The sequence below is a fragment of the Gavia stellata genome, chromosome 21 (genome assembly GCF_030936135.1).
Source record: "Gavia stellata isolate bGavSte3 chromosome 21, bGavSte3.hap2, whole genome shotgun sequence".
Lineage (NCBI taxonomy): Eukaryota > Metazoa > Chordata > Aves > Gaviiformes > Gaviidae > Gavia > Gavia stellata.
In genome coordinates, this window is record NC_082614.1 from 9,792,670 (window position 1) to 9,818,236 (window position 25,567).

At 46.8% G+C, this 25,567-nt stretch overlaps 1 protein-coding gene across 1 annotated transcript in view; it reads right to left on the bottom strand.

Annotated features, from left to right (window-relative positions):
* The window catches only part of ULK1 (unc-51 like autophagy activating kinase 1), an 82,013-nt gene extending 57,818 nt beyond the window's left edge, over nt 1-24,195 (bottom strand). Inside the window, exons 1-5 of the mRNA XM_059827619.1 lie at nt 24,068-24,195; nt 23,114-23,206; nt 22,981-23,022; nt 7,866-7,898; nt 7,004-7,040 (exon numbers count right to left, since the gene is read on the bottom strand). Coding sequence (XP_059683602.1) covers nt 7,004-7,040; nt 7,866-7,898; nt 22,981-23,022; nt 23,114-23,206; nt 24,068-24,157 — 295 coding nt within the window. The 5' untranslated portion in view covers nt 24,158-24,195. The remainder of the gene's footprint in view (nt 1-7,003; nt 7,041-7,865; nt 7,899-22,980; nt 23,023-23,113; nt 23,207-24,067) is intronic.
* Between the last annotated feature and the right edge of the window lie 1,372 nt (nt 24,196-25,567).

A 25,567-nucleotide genomic window follows, 5' to 3' on the forward strand; every position in this document is an offset into this window, starting at 1 on the left:
CAGTTCTCTGAAGAGCCCAGAGGGCAGATTCTCCACAGCAATTAGCCATAATTTGTCATTTTTATTTCCACAATGGCGTTTTTTTCTCCACACACCATTTCTGAATGATTCCTACAGGCGACAAGGGAGAACACTTGCATTCCCAGCTTATTCGGTGGTCAGGACTGTTTTCAGCCCCAAGTCCCTCATGGTGACCTCAGGTCAGTGGCGGGCACTGAATTTGGTTTATCACCTGGGTCCAAAAGTGACATTTGGTGAGGTTCAGGGCTTCCCTCAGCAAGAGCTGCCAGCCAGATCTAGGCAAGCACTAGGCAGAGCCTGTGGCCCCAGGAGTGGGAAGGTTGCTACCTTTGAGCTATGGTCGATAGCTGTTGGATACCTAAGATCAGAGCTTTATCACAAAGACTATGTCTATTGACAGGACAAGAGGAAATGGCCTCAAGTTGCGCCAGGGAAGGTTTAGACTGGATATTAGGAAAAATTTCTTTACTGAGAGAGTGGTGAGACACTGGAATAAGCTGCCCAGGGAAGTGGTGGAGTCACCATCACTGGAGGTGTTCAAGGAACGTGTGGATGAGGCATTGTGGGACATGGTTTAGTGGGCATGGTGGGGTTAGTTGATGGCTGGACTTGATCTTACAGGTCTTTTCCAACTGTAGTGATTCTGTGATTCTGTAAAGGTCACAAAGACTATATCTAAGAGGAAAGGCAGTTAGGATCAGGATTTATGCCTGCAAGAATTATTAAGGCTCATGCTGGACCTGGAAAGGCTTGGTAGGTTAAATTCAGACAGTCAGGGTACGTGGCCAGCAGGGATCTGTAACTTTGGGATATAAGTCCAAGTCTAGGCCTAACCCTTGTGCATCATCACCCACCAGACCAAACCATAGCTCTAATCCCAAACCCAGTGTCAGGGTCAACCACAGTCCAATACCTAACAACATACCCCTACCAAACGGCCCCTGCAAACTGTCATCTGACACTCTCCATCTTGCATCCATCGGTAGCAAAGAGCAGCAAGAACATCTCAGAATGCTTTTGTAAGCATTCTTTTTTTTTCTTTTTTAGTATTAGTAACCAAAATCTGCAAATATGGAAGCTCTGAACTGCACTCTCCTGAGGTACAGGCTTCCCAAGCACTGTGGTGTGAAAATAAACATTGAAGGGATTAAAATAATGTTCAACTGGCTCTTCTAATCAGAGCGATGCGACATTAGCTCTCGTTATTTTAAGAACTATACGTATGAAACTCTTGCCAAAGCTGGGAGCAGCCTGCTGAACAAACCCCAGGACCAACAGTGCTACCAGCCTGCCTCCTTGTCAGTCACCGAGCAAGTCAGGCTTAAAGAAAGCACCATTCCACTCGAGTAAAATAATTTCTTTTGTAAAAGGTCCCTGTAAATTACTTGGGACTTTATTAGTGTTTTTCCAGCTGTTTTCTAGTAAGACCTTAAAACAAGCTGGCAGGAGCTTCAAAATGGTACTGTACCTAGTCAGCTAGAAGGGAGGAATCCTTAAGAAAACACAGATGAGGTTGCACACAACTTTAACACAACACAGGAAATTAAAAGTCTAACTTTTAAAATATGTGCATGGGAAACAGCAAGGGACACAGATAAGTTAAACAGCACTTAGAATAGAAAATAAACTCCCACCACTCCCAAACCTCACTGTTCTAGAAGGAGGCACAAGCAGAGCTGAAATGTGACCACAGCTATCAGCTGGTCCTGGACTCATACACGTGAGACCAGTGCACATGTATATAGAGTTTCTCTTCCCTCACTGGGCCTTTTTCCTCATGAACTGGCACTCAGCTGGAGTTCAAGAGACTCCTCTGCAAGACAGGGAGATTCTGTGAAAGTATTTTAAGGATATTAAGAGGCAGCTCAGATGTAAGTCTCCTAAACCCACTTGCATCTTCTGAAAAAAGTGCTGCCTCATCTTTAACAAGGCTTTCCCCAACCTCCTGCTGAAGTGTATCAGTGTAGTCAATTCTGTACCATTCTCCGTCTGTTAAAGGTTCAGCATCTTAGCTGTGCTCAATCTTCTCTCCAAAAAAACCATCTCTGCAATATTTCTGCAATTCCTATTCAGGGTAATCTATTCAAGAATGGTTAAAACACCATCTTTAAACAAGCCAGCAAGAATTACAAAGTTTTTCACCCAATTCAGCTCAGGCCCAGGAAAGAACAGGCTGCCTCATCTTCCCCCAAACACGAAGCAAGACTTGAAACTCTGCACTTCTTAACATTATTAAGCTAGCAGGCAATTACAAACTCCTGGCTAAATACATTCTGCCTCTAGCAGAGAAACAATGTTGTTGAGAGCCTTGTTCTGACCTGCCGTCCCAACAGCATGCCACATCTTTAAGGCATTACCCTCTCCTTTATATAATTTGGTGGCTACAAGGCTAACAGAGCACTAGCCACCATCCCTCAGCAAACCAGCTAAGCCTCCTTAATGTGAACTCTAACTCTATACTGAAAACAACAACAACACTGCTACCAAGATGAGAAAAATCCATTCACCGAAATAAAGTAGGGCCTCTAAGCTAGAGATTTCTGCAGAATTTAGGCTTTTCTACTTCACAGACGTCTGTATGAAGCTCTCAGCCTTGCAAAGGTGTTGTTTTCCTAACACAGGCAAAATCTAAGCTGGTGTCTTCAGCCTGCAGAGAGATTCCCCCAGTGCATCAGCTGTGGCATAGCGGAGCCACCATGTTGCAGCGCAGCAAAATTAGACAGAGGGCTGTTGGATCCTCTGACAGCATTAAATCTCACGAATCCAGGTAGTGCAGCAAGGCAGGACTGTAAGATTGAGACGCTGCCCTCAGTAACAGAGAAGGGACAGTAGTTACTTGGGGAGTGTAGGGGCATACCCTTTTACCTCCCTCCATTATCAAACAGACTGTAACACAGAAAACCAGAAAGTCCTTATCTCTCACACTCAGCCCATCAGTCTACTGTGTGACAGCAGCAACTGAAGGACAGAGACATAATTACAACCGACACTTCCAGCGACTTCAGGGTATTGGTCCACAAAAAGATCTTCTAGACCGGCTACCGTTGGCAGAGGGAGGGAGAAGATACAGAAGACTCATTCAATATAAGTGCCACCAAAAAGAAAAAAAAAAGAAAAAAGCATGGAGAACAAAACAACTCACTTTCTTTGCTATATCCCAAATAGGGAACTTGTATTTCTGTCCCCCCAGAAAGGGGACATCTCTCATCTTCACCAGAAAACTACTGGCAAAACACTAAGCCCGCACTGAAGTCTGGGCATCCCCATGGAGGTCTGCAGTCAGCAACACATTCTTGCAGAGAACGCTCTTTCACAAGCTTTACTTTGCCATTACTGAGAAGTAATAATATCCCTGTGTTTATTTTCATGGGCTCCACTTCAGTGACAAGGCACTCGGCTTACTGCCTTGGGGACGGCAGCTACACAGGTCAGTAGATCAGAGCAAATATTTACTGCGGGCCAGTGCGGGACCGCATGCCTCATAGCTCTTGAGGCTAAGGAAAAGGATGAAACCACCTAAAAAGTGCCCTGGTCAGCCTGTGCTGAGATGTTCAACCTGCCAGGTAACCTGTGGTAAACAGCCTTTGTCAGCTGATCCAAGGGTAGATGCATTGGAGTACTCCTGCTGATGTTACATGACAACACCATTTCGGAAAAGTTGTTTAGGAAAAAGAACTTCTCCTCTTACCCACAGGTGCCACAAGTATCTCCTTAACACGGGCCCAATCCAAATCATGCTGAAGTCCGAGACCAAGCTGATTTATTTGGGGCCCGTCTTGTAACTCCCCCAGTTCCACCCATGCAGAACATGGCCAGTGAGACTCCTGTGAAGTCTTTGTACAAGTCAGAAGACTTACTTCAGACAGGCCGAGTCTTACCATAGATATTCTTAATTACCTAGCTGTAGAGGGTGAAAAGTTACACAGCAGTGCCTCACACCTCTTGTTTGCAAAGGGGTCCCCACACCACTTGGAATGAATTAGATCACAGCTCCTTCCACGTGCCGTGGTCAAACCAAGAAATGCGCAGCTCTGACATGAAGTTTTCTTCAAGAGATGTGCTCTCCAACAAGCAGCTTTAAGGAAGGTCATGAACATGAACTAATGAACTGTCTGTAACAGCCTGTGTCAATGCCAATTCTCAGAATTTAAGAAAACATTTTAGATTAGCCTGCTCTGACCTCCCGAGTACCCAAGGCCACAGAATTCCAGTTACTCCCGTACCAAGGACGGTAACTTCTGCAACACTTCCCACAGCTCTACCACACACAGCAGCAATCTGCCACTCTCAGCTCAAAACATACCCTATGACAGGCTTTAAATGAAAGCAACATCCACAGATCTATCAGAAGGGAAATCACATTGTACCTATAAAGAACAACACCGCAGAAGTTATGCTCAGCAGAATACACACAACCTTGGGTTGTATCAAAGAGATGGGGCTGACTGACAGCGTAACCCAGCTGAAAAGCACATTGCATTGAAACGTGCACACACGCACGTCTTCCAGTTATGAAGACAAGGAGAATTAGAGTGCCTTTGGATTCAACACAGAATTACCATATTGCCTAATGCTTGTAATTAGAGGGCAGAATGGATTGGGAAGCTTACAAGCATCTCATTCAATGAGAAACAGGGGATTTGCATGCGCAGCTTGCATAAGTGTTACAGGAACTACCAGCAAAAACGTCTGAGGAGTCAGTGGGAAAGTAGATGTTGCAATTAAATACCATCACACAATTATTAAAGTAACTGAAGCAGCACAATAACCGCTCAATCGAGATGAGCCTCCTGCGTACCAGTGAAATACCCTGGAAGAAACCTGAACTTTCAGGAAAAAATCATTATCATCAAAAGCACCCCAAGCACCTGCAGAAGCTGGGAGAAGAGATATCCCAAAGGAGCATGTGGTGGAATGGAAAAAGCCATGTGACACAAAAGCTGACAGTTGTATCTAGACTCTGGGATCTGGAAGACCCAGATCTGTGCTGCAGTAATGGGAGTAACTAACTTTCTTGCTGCAGTCCCTTACTGACTGCTCCCTCTGGAAATCTGTGCCTGCTGGGTTTTCTTTACTGGCAACTGGCACACAGGTGTTAAGAGTTAAAATAAAAGTAAGCACCAATTTCCCAGTCACAACAGCTACTCTTTACAGCTGTCAAGGTAAAACATTTTATTGGTAAAAACGGAGCTGAAAGTAACTTTTTCAAATTAACTCAAGCAAAGAAGGATCAAACCCTACCCCAGGCAACACTCAAACAAACCAAACTGGGGTAAAACTGAATTTTATTTGGAAAATAGAATTCATCATCACTTTCTCAAACTAGCCACCAATTTCCTGAGTAATCTCATTTGATAAACAAGGAAGGGAGCTGTATTAATAGCCTAGCTAATTGCACAGTACGCCTCACATTTGGTGGCGTTTTTTTGGTGGGGGTGGTGGAAGGGAGAAGACAACAATGGACACATAGAAGCAGTAGTATGGACAGGGAGATTTTCTATAAACCCATGTTTCTACAAATCATTTGGCCAGAAGCTGTGTTCTCGTTTACATATGCAGCTTTAACAAGAGTGCATAGCCCAATGCTTGAACATCAATGTTCATTTCATGTGCATGAAAGCTAAAAACTTTAGCTTTCAAAGCCCCCACACTGGTAAAACTGAAGTTTGACTATTTTTTAAAAGCATTTCATTATTAAAATTTGCACTTGTATTCATGGAAAAAAAGAAGGTATCAAATACAAAACCATTCTCACTTGGTATTCATAACAGCATTTCACCACCACCAAAGATGCTCCTTTTAAAGCACAGCAATACCCAACAGATGCAAAACTCCATCACTTATCTAAGACAAAGCACCCTAATCCTGGATTTTAAAAAAAACAAATGCCTGTCACTTCTACATCACCCACATTTTAAACAAGCAAAATACATGAAAGGCAGAATATTCCTTCATTTTCCTTCAAGTACTAAATTCTTTCTGAAAATTAAGTCCACAAACATAATTCATTACCCTGAATGAATAGAGTGCAACATACTAGCATCAAGCCCCAAACAATCATTCTAGGGATACCAACACTAGCTGCAGGGCAAATGTAAATTCAGCTTTTAATCCTTCAATTTTTGCCATTTCTAGACATCATGTACCTTAAATAAGGAGCCTGAAGTATTATCCAGCTGACTAGCTTTTAATTTGAACAATGTGAGCAAACTTTGTTTAACCATGACCCAGAGCCACACCAGAAATGAGATTAAAGTTGTCTCTCCGCATTTAGTGATCTTCTAGTTAACACACAAAACAACAGGAAAGCTACTTTAAAGAAAAAAAAAACAAACCACTGTCAGGCCAACAGAAAATAAGGGCTGTGTCTGACTGCAGCTAAGCAACTTGTTCAACATGTTATCCTCCTACCACTTAGGTACTCAGGTGCAATGTGATTTTCACATAGGCCAGGATCCTGGGCTGCGCTGAAAAATAGCTTGGGAGATTGAAGCCTGAGTCCCAGCAATACAGCAGGATAACACGCAAAGCATGTTTCATTCGGTTTGATGGCAAAGGCACACTTCAGTCTCACCAAAAGGTTCTTCAAGGCACCACAGTCACAGATACCTGTGCTATGTTCTCCAAGACCCTGAAGTTAGTAGAAAAAGACAAACCACATCCCTAGCACTGTTAAAATATGTTTAATCTGCAAGTCCATTGTAACTAAAATACGTAGCTACTGACAACAGTCACCACTGACCTACATAGGAAAGACTACAATACTAGCTTTTATTGTCATGGATTCTTAGTTTTCAAATGATTATCAAGGGTGAACCTCTTAGAAGAGAAGCAGTGATACTCTGTTTATTTTGCAGGAATTAAAAAAAGATATACAATCTGCTTACTTAGATCTTCCACAAACCCCAGCAACTTTAATGAGCTAAAACAGTCAGTGTTTTCTTCTGAATACAGAGGATATTCTCCATATTGTTCTACTTACTGTGAAGATAGTCTGCCAGGTCACCACCATTACAGTACTGCAAATAGAATAGAAAGCTCAGTTAATGCAAAGCAAATCAAAGATTAAAAGTAAAAACAGTAAACTTCACTAGGATGGCAGGCTTATCATAGTATTTAAACATAAATAATCACACATGTCAAAGTGTGTATTCAGAAGTTGGCAGGGAAAACCCCATTCCTGCAGGTTCTTCTGTCCCATTTCCCCTGAATGTTATGTTGCATTATGATACACCAGCATTAACTAGCTTTTGTGCACGTGCACACCCATGTACACACACAGAGAGAAAGATAAAACCAGAAAAAAAGCAGAAGGGTCACCACTGGAGACACCACCAGAAAGCTGGTTGAGGAAAGCCTGGGAGCAGCCACGGCTGAAAACTGAAATTCCTCACATCATGTTCCACATCATTAAGAAAAGTCAATGAGCCCTCAGAGTGAAGACTGCAGAAGAAAGAAAACATTCAAAAGCTTTGCAGGTAGGCTGCGTCGAGAAAATTCTCTTCTCGTGTATCTTTGAAGCAGGTGCTACCCAGTAACACCCATTTGACCCTTGGTGTAAGATGTCTGACTGATTAAACCTGTGCCAGCACGACCTTCTGACAGCAGCAATATGAAAAATCCCCCTGGCTGCTATCTTCACCCACACTGCTCCAGTTCTCAAAGGCATGCAGCTGCAGATTAGATTAGCAAAAGCATCACAGGTGAGACTGCAAGCAGAAAGCACTATTTGTGTAACAAGCTGGTCTGCTTAAAACAAGTTTAAATAAAAATTAAAAAATGAAAACAGAGGGAAAAAGGGAGGGAAAGATGAAAAGTAAAAAAAGAGACAGACACACACTCACCTCCATAACCAAGTAGACAGAGTTCGCCAGTTCCTGGGGAAATAGAAAATGGAAAAATAAAAGATCTATGCATGGAAATATTTCACACACTTTACAACTGCTGCATCTCCTTTTAAACAGGTAAACTGTGCTTCGGGCTGAAGAGAGGGTAAAAACTTCATTATAGGTTAATTCCTGGCAGATTGCTTACTTTGAAAGTGCCACGTATTCAAGCATGTTATTCCTTTCTGAGTGTGCGTCTGTTTAACCAAGCACATCTCCTGTATTGTGGCTTGGGTCTTCATGTTCCTTTCGGGCTCTTGGGATTAACAGCAGCATGTAATGCAGATGCTGGCACACCACTGTCTTAAAGCCTTAATAATTTCCATATTTAACTTGGCCCTTTATAGCAGCTATGCCCACATGAACAGCACTAGTCTGAACAGAGAGATAAGGGCAACACAACTGGGACCTGCAATTCAACCCCAGGGCTGAACAGTGTCTAAGAGATTTACCTGTGATTTGAGGGCAAAAAGGAAAGATCTCAGGTCAAAAACGCAACATTGGCCAACCAATTTCTGCACATGCATTAACAGAGTGTTATTATCGGGTGGCTAGAGCTTTCTGGATTATCATGGGCATCAACACAAGCAAAGTCCAGGCCAAATGCTCGTCTCCCTAAGTTTGCTACAGGTGCTGCACTGTGAGGCTTCTTACAATCTTGAGAGTTTACCTCCAGCCTTAGCTGACCTTCTCCACCAGCTCCCTGGCCTTAGGAAGCATGTACAAGATGGTATATCCGCGGTACAAGCACAGGATACCACGGAGAAGTGCCCCGCAAACATACAGCACCAAGGAGCCACATTAGGAGCTTTGGTGGCTGTGCAACACTTGCTGACACCAGCGGCTGCCTGGCACTTGTTTAGCAGAGCTGCCAAACCACTAGCAGAGAACAAACATGAAAACAGCCAGATGTTTCAACCCTGGGTAGACTCAGAAGGGTGAACGACTCTAAATCCTCGTGTTGAAACAGAAGTCAGACAGAAGCAGACCTGCTGCATAAAAACCTGTATGCTAGAAGTCACTGCTAAAGTCAAGGCACAGTCCTGGACAAGTGCAGGCAGCAATTACCTGGGTGAGTGAAGAAGCTCTGAAAGCAGCGGCAGAGCAAGAGACTTCACTCCATTTCCATAGCTCCAGGGCAGCATGCCTTTACTTACAGGCTGTTTAGACACCTGCTTACCTGATTCCTCTTCCGAACCTGACTACAATTTCAAAGAGCCCCAGCATCCACCCTACCAGCCTTTTAGTCTCCAAGCAGTCTCCACCGTCTGCTCTCAGCCCCTTTCATCTTGGTCTGCCCACAGGACTCTACACCTCCCATCAAGCCTGTACCAAATTGACTGCCTTTGTCAATGCCTGGAGTCCTCAGCACCTCCCATCATTTCTCTTGCAGTCCTCTTTTAACTTCACAATGTGAAATCTGAGTTTCCAGATGCTTGCTGGAAGGCTGGTTGGAGGAAGGCGGGGAGAGGGGATGAAGCTGAACTACCTGTGACTTGAGAGACTCAAGCTACAGCTCCGTGCAGCATGGGCCACCTTCCCCCGGAGGGGCACCAGGCACTGGGCAGTCCAGCGGCCTCAGCTCAGGTGGCTCCGCCAGGCTGAGCGCTCACCAGACCCCGGGGCTGGCCCTCCCCGGCTCTTACAGCTGTTCTCACTGCCAAGCCCAGCTGAGCTTCTTGAAGGTCCCCTCGTTTGTCCAAGAAGCAGTTTTCCGTGATACTCCAAGAAGGCGTTTGCTGCACTTCCTTGCATGACAAGTACTGCTTTACACAGACCCTGTTTTCCAATCTCTGCATTTAAAAGCAGCACATGTTAAATCATCCACTTTCACGCACGCTTCAGATGAAGTGGGAAACCAGTCTGTGGTTAGAAGCACTAGTCCAGGGAAGCAGTGCAAGAAGAAAACCCCAGGCATTGTCACAAGCATGACAAAGTGCTGGGGGAAAATTTTCAGAAGCGTTCAAAGCCCACCAGCTCCTGCTGTCCTTAGCAGGAACAGTGGGAAGTCAAGGTTTATGAAAGACACCCAGGCCTTTCACCCCTCCGGGAACTCCAGCCACAGATGTACCAGAAGACGCAAGGACACATCAGAAGCGTGGTGCAGTTGCTCAGGGAACGACTGCGGGGCTGCAGACCACGGAGCTTACTACAGGGCAACTGCTGGGCATGGAGCAAGCGTCTGAAGTGGTTTTTGCAGCCCACAGATTTCAGCACTGCCACAGCAACATTTTCCATAGACACTTGTTGTTTAAACATGCTGTGATCATTGCAGCTCAGTAACTCTACACATTAACATGCATAGTGCCAGCAGGGTTTGGGGAAGCTTAATATATTATTACTTCTATAGAAAATGAAGAGGAAGTTGAGCTTACACAAACCAAGTCCAAAAGATATTTGTAGTAAGTTATTAGCCAACAGCTAATTGTACGCTGTACAGTTTGGTTGTTTTTCCACTGTATGTTATTTAAAGACTCTGCAAACAAACATCATCAAGCAAGTCATTGATTTCTGGCAACCAGCGTGTACAGTGGCTAGGGTTAAATAAGGACCTACACAGGCAAGGGAGATGCTCTGCTCGACTTCCCAGCAACAAAGTGACCTTGGTGGTTGGTGGTTTTATCCCACCAACACACGGTGAAGAGATAAGAGATGCCTGAAAAGCTTCTAGGAGAGAAGTAGGTGGCTCCCCCAACCATCCGCTGGCAACAGCACCCTCGGAACATGCAAGCCTTACTAGGAAGCACTCTCCAGCCGGCTGCACGCACACCCGCTGCAGCAGAGGAACATTTAGCAAGTGTATTTTCAGATCGCAGGTGCCTGTAGCAGGGATGACACAACTTCCACGTTTGCAACTTCAGCATTTCAAGGCCCACTTACCACAAAGAGATTTGTAGGAATTTTGCCACCAAAACTAAATATTTGTTTCAGGAAGGGCCCCGGAAACAAGCTCTTGTTTGGAAAAAGCCTTCAGCCAGTAGCTTATTGTGGTTACAGCGGATACAACTGTCTAAAGCGACTTCTGGTTTCTCAGATGGGCTGATGGATTTCTCTCAAGCTGATTCAGCAGCAGAAACTATTTCTTTTCCATTTTTATCCTTCCACAGTATTTATGATTTGTTTTTTAACAAAACAAGGAAAAAATACTGCAAGCCAAATTTTGCAGGCTACCAGTCTCTCCGAAAAGAAAAAAATGCCCAACCCACTCATTTCCACATCAGTAACAAGAATCATATTACAATTTGTTGCGTATCTGCAGAGGCTTATATCCCAGAAGCGCTACAGAGAATTCAGTCTGGACCTCTTACTCACATGTGCCAGTCTGTGCAGCCAAGGCTAATCCTGTCACTGAACAAGCTTGACGAAGGGAACAGCACAGAAGCAACCCCCTAACTTTTCCTCACAAAGTGCAGCAGTACGCTGACCATGCTCCACAACAGCTCCAAAAGGCCTCTGCCAAAGACATTAAGCTGATAATTAATCAGTCTGGACCATTGCCTGACTCGTAGTTCTTGCAGCAGAGGCCCCAGCGATGAAGTTACAATTTAATTGAGTGTAAAAATAGGCAACAGCCTCTACTGTCTACAAATAATGCACACCTGCGGAGGAAGGACAAAAAAAAAAAAAAGAAAACTTTTAACAGTACAACATAAATCGTCCCAGGACAGAGCTGTGGTAAAATTCCTCCCTGGGACACTAGGAGGGATGGAGTTATGGACATCAAGACACAGCAGTGCTGTCTCCCTTTAAATTTTCTCTCCACCCATACTGGAAGGTGGCATGATCCTCTTCTTGGAAAGTGTATGTTTAGGTGTGTCCAAAGGGAAATGTCTGGGTGTACCCACAGTTAGTCACCCTCCTACCACAGCTTAAAAAGTCTGCGAGAGGAAACTTCCTTAGAGAAATCCTCCTCTGCACCCTACCCCAGCGCCTGGCCTGCCACCAAGTTTAGAAAGATGTTTAGGAAGGGAAAAAAGTTGAACTTTAGTTACACAACACTCCAAAACTCTCTCAGCAACGCAGTGTTCTCACCAATCTGCGTGGGACCAGTGCTGTAACAGACGCTGAGGTAAAACCAGCAAAGAATGGCTTCCACCTCTCAAACCCTCTTTTCTAGGCAGACTGGGGGATGCAGGAGGAACCCTTGGGAGGTGAGCGCAGCTCCACTGTCAGGCCCATGTGCTGAGCACCACATGGCTGACAAGGCTCCTGCTGCCTACAGGAGAGGAGCCGTACGGGCTCAAGTCCTCAAAACTGGGTTCATTACTCTCCTGAAGAGCAGCGTACCACCGCCTGTGTGTTGGCCTCCCTCCGATGGCAACGGTTCCTGTCTTGTACCTCTCAGAAGATATCTACCACGCGCTGCTCAACACCGCCTCTCAAACAGCACCCGGAGCAGCTGCCAAGTGAAGATAATTGCTGCACGCTGATCTCTGTAAACGGGGCTAGGACTCACCAATTGTTCCAACACAACAGAAGCATAAAATAAAGCTGAGGGTCTGACAGTGGAAGATAAACTCAACACCAAATGAAAGCTAAGCTTTTCCACTCTGGTTTTTCTTAATGCTACTTCCCCCACTCGCTGCAGGAGAACCACAGCACACCGCATCCTCCTGTTTTGCCAGTAGGATCTCATGGAGCCAGTGCCCTTTTGGCCTACGGTCTCTAGAGATCGCTCTTCTGACAGTGGTGCTGGAGTCACGAACACGGGCTGTAAAGAACACCCTTTTGCTTTACAGAAACCAACGGCTAGGCCAACGGCGCCTGGAAAGCCTCTAGCTAAGGCAGGGGCTCCCAAGCTGGCTGGGCTCCAGAAACAGAACCCCCTGCTCTCAAGAGAGGGAAGAAACTTTCCAAATAGTAAAATCTTTTGGTGTTATTTTGCTCTGGCTCACAGCTTGGCTTGAGCACGCTAACCTCTACAGAGGGAAAGGAAAACTGTCATGTTATGCAAGGATTATCTCTTGACGTAACTATCTCAACAGAAGCAAGATAAAAGACAATAGTAACTTCAATCTGAATTGTGGGAGCACCTACCAACACTCACCCTTTGGAAAACAGATCCAAAGCAAATAGGGAGAAGATATTCACATGCCTTTTGACCTCATGCAGAAAGAAAAAAAGTACCTTGGAGCCTATTGTGTTTCTCTGTTCTCTGGCCCTGGTTGCTCTCTTCCCTCCTTCTGAACCTTACCAATGAGGAACTCGGGAACATTTCACGCAGGTTTCCAATTCAAGAGACAACTAACTCGGATGAAGGAAGAAAAGGAGGAAAGAAGAGGAACGTACTCATTCACTGCAGTATAATCTCCTCTCTGCACAGATACACAATGCCACAAGAAGTTTTTCAAACCCAGACACATCTTCACAGCCAGACTAAAGTACATGTTAGGACAGACTTTTGGGATTCATGTCATGCAGCCAGTGAGGTCCTGCACCAAGAGAGTTAGCACGTTATAAGGAACCAGCAGCCGCTTTCCTCTTGCATATGTGATAAATCTTGGGCTGTGGTAGCAGTCACACATAAGCACGGTCCAGGAGATGGCACACAAGCAACAAATACCATCAACTAACAGTCTACTCAATATCTTTGCCTGTTTTGGCACATTCAGGTCCAGCAATAAAACTTACTGCTACTGACTGGAAAGCGTTATTACCACAGTCAGCAGGTCTTCGACTTCCCAAAAGAATGAGGGCTTCTAATTTCTTCATGGAGAACTCAGGGAATAAGTGTAAGAAGCAAGACCCAGAGAGGCTCACAGACTTCTGCATCGGCTCTTGACCACATTCTGCTTCCTACAGACCTGTCAGCTTGCTCCAGGATGTGGAGCACCAGCAGAGGCACAGGGCAAGGAGAAGGGAGGCCCTGCAGCACAGAAGCGGTTTATGGCCAGCCTCACAGCAGCGGGATTTCTGTAGGACCAGAACAATGGGCCACTGTTACCCCATTCCAGGCACTATGGTATCCTCTGCTTATGGAACAGATGAGTTTTTTCAGGACAGGCTGTACTTCAGGGCAGATTAAAAACAGCAGGAAAGCTATCCTCTGGTCCTACACGGGCTTCAGGAAGGGAGGGAAGGTACTTCCCATCCCCCTGGCAACAGTCCTAAAGTCTGACTGCGTGACACTAAAGAAAAAAATAAACAAGACAGCGTCATGTCCATGGAGCTACTGTTTGCCAGGCAGCTAATAGCACCACAGACAAATGGTGGGATGGCTGGTAGACAGCTCAGTCTCCAAGTGACCTGAAGAAACTTCACCGTCCCTTCCACTGGACACGAGCTTCCTGCAAGTTCCTTCAAACCAGCCCCAGCTCTCTTCTCCTCTCCACCTCCAGGCAGCGGCAGGCTGCAGTGCCTGTCACAGCCCCGCTGGCTGGGCACTCTCCTGTTAGCTTCACACAAGTTCGCTGCAGGCCTTGATCAAAGCCCCGAGATGCAACGCACATGCTGGATGACTGACGGCTACAGCGCTCGCAGAGAGCTCCAACAGGAAAACATGGCTCTCCTTCGAGGTAGACTGGGCCTCTGCGGAGCAACGCACCACAGCAAGTCAAAGCTGAGAGCTGCATCTGGGCCTAGCCACAGAAACCAAAATACAGGATTGATGTCATAATAAGAGCATAGAGATGAAGTGGCAGGTTTCACAAGTCGCAGAGCTTCAAGGCAAGACCAAAAACATGCATCAGAGCAAACTGAAGACTCATGCTGCTGGGACACTGAAAAGCAGTCACTTCTTACAGCAGTCTTGTTCGGCTGGGGGTAATGCTGCTCCACCTACACCAGTTTGTGCCCCCAGCTGGGCAGCAATTAGGGAGGCATTGCTGCCTGAGAGCATACAGCACAGGTCACATCTGCATGCAGCAGCTGCAGCAGCCCAGCAAGGATGAGACTGCGGAGGAAAAAAAGCAGTAGAACCCTGGAGAGTTTGGACTTTCTGACACGGAGGGGAAAGAAGTAGTTACCCCTTCACCAACCAGCGAAATAAGACCTAGAAGCTTCTTTAAAGAAAAGCAAGCTCTTTTTTGCAAACGGCAATGCATTACGTTAATGTTATCAAGAGCGGGGACTTCAGAATTCTAAAAACAATGATAAAAATATTGCAGATCCAATTTGCTTTTCTGTATTTATTCCTCATCTCCTCTCTGTATCACAGTCATATTATAAAATGAACATTTAAGGTTGAATTCCCCATTACCTTAAGCTCAGTCACACGTACTGGAATGAAATCCTTGCATACCATAAGGTTGCATTTTATGAGCCTACCCAAAGCGCTGGAGTAGTGGGGGGAGTGCTGTGGGTCCAGGCAGACAATAAGGCAGTGAATAAGAGTGAACATTTCACTTTTAATCACACACTCACTGAGACATATTCGCTTACTGAGATATGTTCAAATGCAAGCAAAGCCACTCAATCTGGAAGTTTTATTTTAGAACCAATTAATGTGGTTCTACTAATAAAGTTGGGAACGGCTTGTTTTTTAATGGCATATCCCAAACACAATTTGATATCCTGCAGATTTTTTTTATGCAACTCTGGAAATTAGAGGCCCAAGCCCCACGGGGTTTTCTACGGCAGCTGCATGACTGACTGGCCTTTGCAAGTCTTCTCTTTTACATCTACTCATTTCATAGTTCATTTACCAGATTTAAGAAAACAAACACGCACTGTCACAGCACAAAGGTGTTATAACAAGGAGTTTAAAGAAAAAAGCATAGGTTTTCAAATAAAAACTGTCTTAATTTAAGAGAGGAAAAAAATACTGAATTACCCAGAAGCCAAAGTAACATGGGCTTGAATCTGTAGTATTTAAAAAAAAATGAAGAGTACTGAGTACATTTTAACATATTTAACAGGCTGGCTACAATCGCCAACTAGGCAAAAAAAAAAAAAAAAAAAATCAAGCACAAATGAAAAACCCTGCAAAGAGAAAGTTGCCCAACTGCCCAGTTGCATGCACAGCGACATTAAGCCGCACACACGCGTAGGAAACACACGACCTACATGCTCCAAACCCACCCAGCAGCCCAGCGGGGCTGCGTCTCAGCCCTGCCTGACACCACCTCACCCTCCGCTGCGACTCGTGGGGTTTCCCATCGCGCCAACGGCTCTTGCGCTCCAGGCCACCAGCACGTACCGAGCTGGCTGGGGGGCCTTCCCTTCCTGGAGATGCAAGACGCTTTGCTAAGTAGGATCTCTAATGACTTAAAATTCTGCATCTTTCATTCCCCCAACTGGAACCACACTGTCTGGTTGATCTCTAGCGTGCCAGCTCAGCTGACCTAATTCTTCCTGTTATTCTGATGCTAGGAGACAAGCCAGGTGCTCCTGCAGCCAGACAGAACATTATTGCCCAAACAGTGATGCAGAATTTGATTTATTTCTATCAGCCCCCCTTGAAACAACCTTGCTTATTAATCAGAAGCAGCTTTGAGATCCTCACTTTGCATTTTGAGAGCATCTCTACGTTTACGGTGGTATTTAAGGCCTGCACATCGTAAAGCAGAAGACATCACACAGTTAAAGCACCTCTTTGCTACACACTGAGCACAAAGAGGCTCTAAAGCTATCTGATGGCAGGGCTCTTCCCTGGATTCTGCTGTGGGCATTTATTATTAAATTTCTCAGAGAGGAACTGTAACACCTGAAGACAATTAAGATGGCTTCTCTTAAGCAAAGTATGTTTAGGTCTGTACCGGAGAAACATTGCCTTGGAAGACCACATCACTCATACTCACTTTCCATCAAGTTTGCCATTTACTATTGCTACATGGACATGAGTAACAGCAAAAAAACCCCAACAAACCAAACAAGAAAACCGCACTCAAACAAGCAAAAAAGTACATACTTATTTTGAAAACCAAACCAAACCTAAAACCTTCCCTCCTTGACTTTGCAGATCAAAGACCACCACCTCTGCTGACCACCCCTGTGCTTAGCTTCTCATTTCCCACTGTATCTCGCTGCGTGCCATGTGATGAAGGCAGTCTGCCCCGTGGAAGATACACATCCGCCTCAGAGGAGCGGAGCTTCTCTAGGAGTTTCCCCAAAGCAAAACAGAGCTATCCAGCTCAGATTCCTACCACAAACACCAATCCCATGTTCGCTGTTTGCTAGCCTGCCTGTTGTGCAAAAGCTTTTCAGCTGGTATCAACAGGCAGGAAGGCAGGGGGTGCAGGAAAGAGAGACGAAAAGGGAAGACACATGAAAGTGAACGGTATCCTCCATTCTCTCAGCATTAAGATAAGCCTTTGCAACACACAGTTTTATTGCAGTTTCACAGCTTAGCATCAAGTCCAGTCCGGTCACAAAATTAAATCTTTTAATTGGGCTTTGGTTTGGACCTATAATTATTTGAAAGAAATTCAAACAGTGGTTCTCCATCTGAATTCAATCCCACCCAACTACCAATTAGAAGGCATCTCTTCCCTTCCACCTTCCAAATCTCCACTACCTTGCTTTGCCCACTCGAACCAAATATATTCAATCATTGCAAGGATTTAAGCAGTGGAAATTTTCCTAATGGAAACGCTGATGGAGCTTCATGAAAAGCAGCACGAATAGCACCTCAGCCATTACCAGAGCTTTGCTGTCAAACTGCGAACACAACAGCCTATGAGTTTCCGATTACTCCTGGGAAACATTCCTTAATCTGTCATTACAGCCTGAGTAATGCTACCTTCCACAGGAGCTACAGAGGCTATTAACTTCCACGTCGCCGGCTCTTCCATGACGTCTTAATCATGTGAGAAGAACACAGGTATGTGCTTTACACATAGGATGAGTAAAACAGTGATCATAATTTCAGAAATGCAACGAGACCACTCCCTCTAAAAAAAGCCTATGACTCCTCTGAGGTCTATATTTAGTGGTCAACATTTGCTAGATGTTTCTGTGACCCGCACAGTGGGATACCCAGCTAGCGAAGCCAACATTATATAGAAGTTCAAGACTATAAAATTCTCTGCTCTCCATAAATATAGCCATTTTGGCCCACTAAAATCTGAAGCCTCGTCCTACAAAACTACTGGCAGAGGGTGGGTGGGTTTTCCATCCTTTTCCCCTTCTAGCTCTAAATTAAGCCAGATCCAACCTTCAGTAACAGAGCGATTCCCTCCAACAGATGCGAGGATGCTGACGGAGCAGGATAGCAGACACCCCATTCTTGTCCGCAGCGCGAACAGAAAGAGGATTGCTTGGCAGTTCAGAGAAGCCTGTGCTTTACCCCCACTCATCAGGCAACTTGCCAGCTTCACTTGGGGATGGAATTAAAACAGGATTCAAGCAGGCAGGCAGCCTGACCTCAGGAGTGTGATCTCCCAGACACAAAGTTCCTCCTTAGTCATTCCAAGTGTCAGAGTGGAGCCCTGTCTCCCAAGATGGGGCACCTGAACAGCAGTGCCTGAGGAACAGAAGATCCTGCATTAGGTGGCACAAGAGGTGGCAAGGCAAGGAGGTGACACTGCAGCAACACTGATTCATCTGACATCACGCTCATCAGCGAAGCACTGCAGCAGAAGCGAGCGGTGCTGGAGGGCACGCCAAAAGACGCTGCCGTGCACGGAGCCCCAGAGGTCCAAGGGGACAGCAGGAGGCATGAACACAAGATGAGGACTAGCAGCTAAAGGCTCCGTGTCGGAAAGGGATGATGGTGCAGACAGCACAACAGAACATCACAGCCCAACAGCCACGGACCTACTGATCACAAGGACTTTCTATACAGCAACAATAGAACAAACCTGTTATTACTTGGCTCTCAAGGCCGGGCCAGGGTGACTGATCATTAAGCTGAAAGTGTTTGTTCTGCCACCCATGCCTTAATCCATGTGCACAAGAAAAACTGCACTGCAAGGACTCTGTGTTCTTTGTCTCCAGGAGCTCCAGGTGATACAGTCATCCCAGCAGAAATATTTTTGGTGAGTCTGTACTGCACGAGCGAGTTAAGCATTACTCTCAGCTCATCCTGAGCTGGTGAGTACAATAAGCCGACTTGACACAGAATTATGGATAGCAGACCCTCAGGTAACCTAGGCTGAACCAGAAACTCAGCAGCACAGTGCCCTGTGTGATGCTAACAGCTATGTTTCTACAACCAGTCCATCCCACCTGTGCAAAAGTTAGGAAAAAACCCCACCCAATACCCACACAAGCACAGTCACAGCTAGCCTGCTTTAAGAAGCAAGCTGAGACCACCACACGCAACTTGAGAAAATGTGCCAGTAAAATAATCCTTCTTCCTATTTCATGCAGGAAAATGCTTTCTAATATCCAAAGCATGATTTATGTCCAGGAATAGCAGATTTTCTGCCCTAGCACCAACACATCCACATGTGAGATCTTCAGCTGACACATATTCAACCAACCTTCCTGGGGCACAGGGAAGAAAAGCAAATCCAGGACCTCCCATTGCCCCAAAGATCTTAGTTACATGTAAGAACCTACTTCTTACTGGTGCTAGAAGAAGCTGTCTAGCGCACAGTGCTCCCAGAATCTGACAAGTTCAAGAGTTACCTTCCTACCACTGAATCCCCTTAGGTAATCAAGTGGTCTCTGATCACAGATTCAGATTTAATGTCCCGAGTCACAAAAGAAACCAAAACAAGTCCCATACACCAGATCACACGCTGCTAAGCTTTCAGTGTCAACATGTGTTAAGAGTTCAGTTGATCCTCAGTTTTAGAAATCTGTTTTCCAAGAAACCTCATTTCCAGACCAAGTCCTCATCTGGCAAGAACCATCACTTGTATCCTTGTTGTCACTAATTTCCACCTTAAGGAACAAGAGCTCATTTGGCTGTCTTCAAACAGAGTAAAAAGACTTCTGGTATCCAGATGTTCCTCGAGATTGCTGTACTCCCCTCAACTGCTGCAGTCTGGAGACCCCAACTCCAGCCCCTCTGCAAGCCAGCTGAGGAGTCAGGGATTGTTCAGTAGCAACTAATGCACTCCACATATGGTGGAATACGGTTTTTACTTCATGCCAAACATCTCCTGTGCCTAGGAAAGATCTGCACCACAACTCCATACAGACACTAAATCGACAGTAATTTTAGAAATGCGATACAATATCATTTATCCTCTTTTTGAGCAAGGGCTCTCACATTAGGTTCCTACACTATTCACAGCACCTCTCATTAATACATGAGGACATAATAATGGGAATATGCATATTTCATTTTGCGAGCCAGTCTCATGTAATGATGCTGCTCTTAGGACTCCAGTGAGGGGATCTATAAAAGTCCAGACACTGCACTTTTATGCATGAAACATTCACCAGTATCATTTATTCCTATGAAGCTTCTTATTTTATCATTATTTATGAACCAATATCACAAAGATCTATGAAACGAGAAGGAACACAGCAATTTTCCTGGATTTGAAGGATAAAATAAGTGTGCCAGGGTGAGAGCTGCTGTCAGTATTAAGTATCAGCACTGCAAGTGTCTGTCTGGGGCAAATCTGGCATTACATCAAAAATCTTGAGTTGTATGAGGCCTGGTTAGCATTAGCTTTTAACTAGGAAAATGCAAACGAAAGCATCATTGGGTGTAATCACTTGCTTACAGCCGCTGTGGTTTTGGCAACCATTTCCTTGTGTGTAAGGAACATGCGAGTAAAAGTTAAAGTCACTGTTGACAGGAGGTGCGGAGGAAGGGACGACACAAAATGCAACGACAGACAAAGCTACGGGGCAACATTAAGATTCACAGGAAATATTTTTTCCTTTTTGCTCTGTGATGTTGCAATACAAGAATAAGCCTCTTTAGTTTTAGAAAGCCTAAAAGTAAGAGCTCAATTAACTGCAACTATGACATTTTCGAGGGTAAATATATATGCAGCTATGAATGAAGCAACCAATCTTGTATCAGAGGAACAAGGTGAGTAATAAGTAGTCTTTTCCTCAAAGTAAGGAAAGGTGGGCAGAAGCCAGCCTTCCACAGAACTGCACTTTTACCTTTGCAGATAATTTACTCTCATACAACTCCTAAGCAGACACAGAGCAAGGCCAAACACTCAGACACATTACACACACAACCTAGGCAGGTAGACCACATCAGACTCTTGTCTGGTGACCGATCACCTTACACCAGAGGAGACTCCACACCCTGGAAGCACTATATAACATTCAGTGCCATCTAAGCCATCTCATTTTGTCCAAAAAATCAGATTACCCAGGTCATACAAGGAGTGTCTGACAAAGCTGGTAACTAAACATATACCTGGGCATGCCTTGAGCCTAGGACCTTTCTCAAGTTCCTGTTTTGTGGTATCTTATGCAGCTTCTTGCTAATATCTCACCAGGCTACACTGCTACACACAGAATTTAACTAAAGCTCATCTGCCATCACGTAAGGAAAAAAATGCGTTGCTGCAGTTGTAACAGTGATGAAATCGCTCCTTCTGCAGGAAATGTCTTTGAGCCGCTTCCCACCAGGCAGTTATTTGAAGCAGGGCGAGGAACAGAACATGAGCAAAGGTTTTGAAAGATCTGCAATAAGCAAATCCAGCAGCATAATACTTCATACAAATGCAAACTATAGAGGAAGCGCAGGAGCAGCCACTCACTCTCTCGACTGAAAAGTTATTAAGTACACTTAGGAGGTACAGAGGAGAATGAAAAAACACGAGATCTAATGCCCGAAGCAGCCTATGCCCAGAGGAAACGTCCCCAGCTCTCTGAGCTACTCTGCAGCATGCATCAGGCCAGAGGCCGTTACTGCTTTGCAAGACCAGCTCTAAACGGTGCTTCAGGAGCAACGCACAGCTGGCCTCTTACCCAAAGGATATTTCCAAGAAGCAAACCCATTCCCAGCAGCCTTGCCTCCCTCCCGGAGCAGCCTGAAATCCCCCACGTCCACCTCTCGCCAAAACACCACCAGGCATTAAACATGTTTCCAAGGTCCTGACCCCCTGCAGCACCTCGCCAGAACCCCCTGCCCCGGCAGAGAGGGACACGGCGGGTGACACAGCCCCGGGGGGCCGGGGTGACGCGGGCAGACTACAGCACCCAGAAGGCATTGCAAATAGGCTGTGCCAACTGGCTGGGACTCCTGTCTGGGGTGACGCGAGGCCACCGGAGCCAATCCACGGGAGAAGGAGGAATGTCAACAAACACGGCGGCCTGCGGGACGCGTGATGTCAGGGACAGGGCAGGCAGCTCCAGATAAGCCACCCCAGGGCCACCCGGGGGGGCCCGGCAGAGCCAGCGGTCACGCAACCGTCACTCGCAAATATCAGACCTTAGGGCGGCACAAGCTGTACCGACACACCGCACGCCAGCCCCTCCATCCAGAAACAGAGGGTTCCATTTTAGGCTTTTAGATCCTGCAGCGTTTTTTTTCTAAAAAGCATCTCAAATGTCAGAGAAAACTTGCCCCGTGAACCAGCAGGGTTTTTTTAACTAAAAATTCAAGGGGAAAAAAAAAAAAGTCATTGGATAACCTGGGTTTCAGAGCAGATCAGTTTTAGCCCCTTAGATTAAATCCTCAGAGCTGACTTTGAAGGAAAAAGCAACTGCGGGAAACCACAATAATCTAAAAATGTCTGCTGCAATTTTTAACACTTAGTGATTGCCACAAGGACAACAGAAAAATGCAAATGAAAATCCTCTGGAACTGAAGACAATCATATGCTACAAAGTCACGCTCACATTATTCTTACGTTGCTTAGGAAAAAGAAATTTTCTTAGGGAGTATATCCAGACCAGAGAAAGAAAATAAAAGGTAGGCATGCCAACAATAACTACTGTAATTTTATTTCTAACATTTTGAGAACTTACGAGCTTCCAACACAGACATATTCACCACACACTGCATTTCACTGCATAACATCCTGGGAGCAGGAGCTCCCACCTCAACTCCCAACTGCATAAGAGTTCTGTGGTCCAGACAACAATTAATACATGATCCGCTCAGCCGTGTTTATCTTTCCCTAATTTATCAGAAGACTTCTCCCTCCCTCCCCCCCAAGAATACACATCTTTGATTACAAACATCTGTTAAAAACTGGAATTCCACAAACTCCATTCAACCCTCCCAAATCTAGAATGCTTTGCTGTAATTGAATGTATTTACCTGGAAGTCATACAAGGCAACAATGTTTTCATGTTTCAATTCCTAGAAAAAATAAAAAAAAAAGACCATAAGCTAGGAGCAACAAAGGACATACAGAACAAAGACTGAAGAAAACAAGTCAGTCTACTTTTACCTTAAGTATTTTTATTTCCTTGCCCAGCAGAGTTTGAGATTTTGCAAGGTTCTTCTTGTTAATGCATTTCACAGCTACTTCCAGCTCAGGTTTCTGAAAGAGTGCATATATAATTCAATAATTAATGGAAATTTCACCATTAATTTACATTAGGATAAGCAGCCTCTTAACAGATTACAAATACTACTGAAAGAAGTGTCTTGTAGCACCGGTAAAGGCCTCCCACTTCATATCCTAATGCCTATCCCTCACTTGTTCAGACTTGCCCTTTCCCCAGTTACGCTTGTCAGCCCAAGGAGAAAAGCCCAAGGTTTGGGTTTTTGTTACTACTTTATATGACGATTATCCTCTTATTTAATCACTAGAAATAGACGCACTGTGGGAGCCATGGCTTATCCCAAGCCCTAATGATGGAAAATCCACTGCCGGATTGGTTTCCTTTTATTTACCAGTGAGCGATTTCCCCTCCTCTTGGAAAAATTAAGTGGAGAAAGACAAAACTTCACAGACAACCCCCCCCCACACACACACACACAAAAGCAAGAGCCCTCCACACACTTCGTAGACGGCGTGGGGGGATTTTTGTTTGCTGAATTCCCAGGCAGGGGCCAGTTTTGGCGAGCGGGAGCTCTCTGCGGACACCTCGGCGGCGGGTTGCCGGCCCCCGGCCCCGCTCTGCCCAGCCCCAGGGGGAAGCCACCTGCCCGGGTCCTGCTGGGGCACGCGCCTGCCTCCCGGACGAACTCCAGAATAACAATAATAAATAATAATAAATATGTCTACCATCGGCAGAGCTGCCCCAGAGCCCGGGACTGATGCCCAGGCTAAGAATAGCGGCCGCAGCCCAGCAAGGACGGGGCGACTGGGACGCGGTGCCCGGCTCGGCCCAGACCAAAAAATAAATTAAAAAAAAAAAAAAAAAGCCGGAAAAAAGAAAAAGAAGAGATTATTGACCTCTTTGTGCCTGCCTTTGAAGACGACGGCGAAGGCTCCGTGCCCGATCAGGTCCTTCCTGCTGAACTCAAACTTTCCCACCGTCTCCATGGCGCTGCGCCGGGGGGTCCCCGGAGCCGGCGGGGAGACTGCGGCCGGGAGGGCTTCAGAGCTGCAAAGGGACGAGGAGGAGGAGGATGGCGGTGGTGAAGGAGCTGCCTTTAAAGAAAATTAAACCTCTCCCAATCCAAACACAACGCGGCACCCCCCCACCGCCCCCCGAAGAGCGGCCAGGAGCCGGAGACCCGCTGCCGGGGGAAGCCTCTCTCCAGTCAGCCCCCCCCGGCCGCTCGGCGCCGGGCTCCTCTCCCCCACCTCGCCCTCGTCCATGGGCTGCCTCTTCCTGCAGAACGGCCGGGAGCTGGTCATTGTTAGAGGCCGGGGAGAAGTTGGCTCCTCAGCAGCGGGCCCTCCCCATCTCTTCCTCAGGACAGACCGGCGCGGGTCCTCCGGCGGCCGCTTCAGGCGGGGCTCCCCATGCCGAGCCCCGGCCCTCCCCGCCTCGCAGGCGCGGCTTCGCGGCGAGTCCACCTTAAGCGCGATCCACCTTAACGCCCAGTCCACCTTACGGGAGCGGTCCACCTTAAGCGCGAGTCCACCTTAAGGGCCGCCTGCGCCCCCCGACCGTTTGTACACAGCGGGGCCGGGGTTACCCCGAGGGTCCCCGCCGCACACCCGGGTCTCGCCGCACGCCCGGGTCTCGCCGCCCGGGCCCAGACAAAGCTCTGCGGAGCGCGGCGCGGACGAGAGGAGAGTGCCGGCCCCGGCGGCCGCGGCGCAAGCGCGGTGCGCGGCAGTGGGGGAGGCAGGCACGGAGGCAGCGGCCACCTGAGGCGGAGGGGGCCGAGCCCGACGCATTTAAAGGCGCCGCCCGCCGGCGGCCCTGAGTCAGCGGCGCGCAGGGACCCGCGTGCCCCTCGGCAGTGCCGGCCGCTGCTCCTGCGGCTGGGAGCGGGGGGCTCCTGCCGGTTCCTGCCGGTTCCTGCCGGCCCCCCCCGCCCCAAGCCCTCGAGAAGCGTTTCCAACAACTAAATACATGGGTCTGTTTGGGTGAATTTTTAAAAATTCACCACAGGATCCCTGACAGTGCCCAGGTGGGTCACACCACCTGCAACGCCCCTTCTTCTCCCGCGGGATGGCCCATCTCCTCCAGATGCTCTGCCCCTTCTCCACTCGCTTATGTGCTGCGGGCCCACGGCTGCTCCACCCTGTGCTCCTCCGAGGGGAGCTCGCCAGGCCTCCAGCACGCGCTGAGGAGGGATGGAGGGCCCCTCCGTCGAGCTCTCCTCCGAGGAACCTTTCTAGGCTCTCTGCTCCAGAGCTCAACAGGAGACCGCTGTTGCGACGAGAAACCTTTCCCAGCCTGAGCCTGGTACTCGGTTTGCCCAACCTCAACCTCTCGCTGTGCAGTGACCCACAAGCCTTGCTCTGCGGGTGCAGGCCCACGGCTCGCTCCCTCCG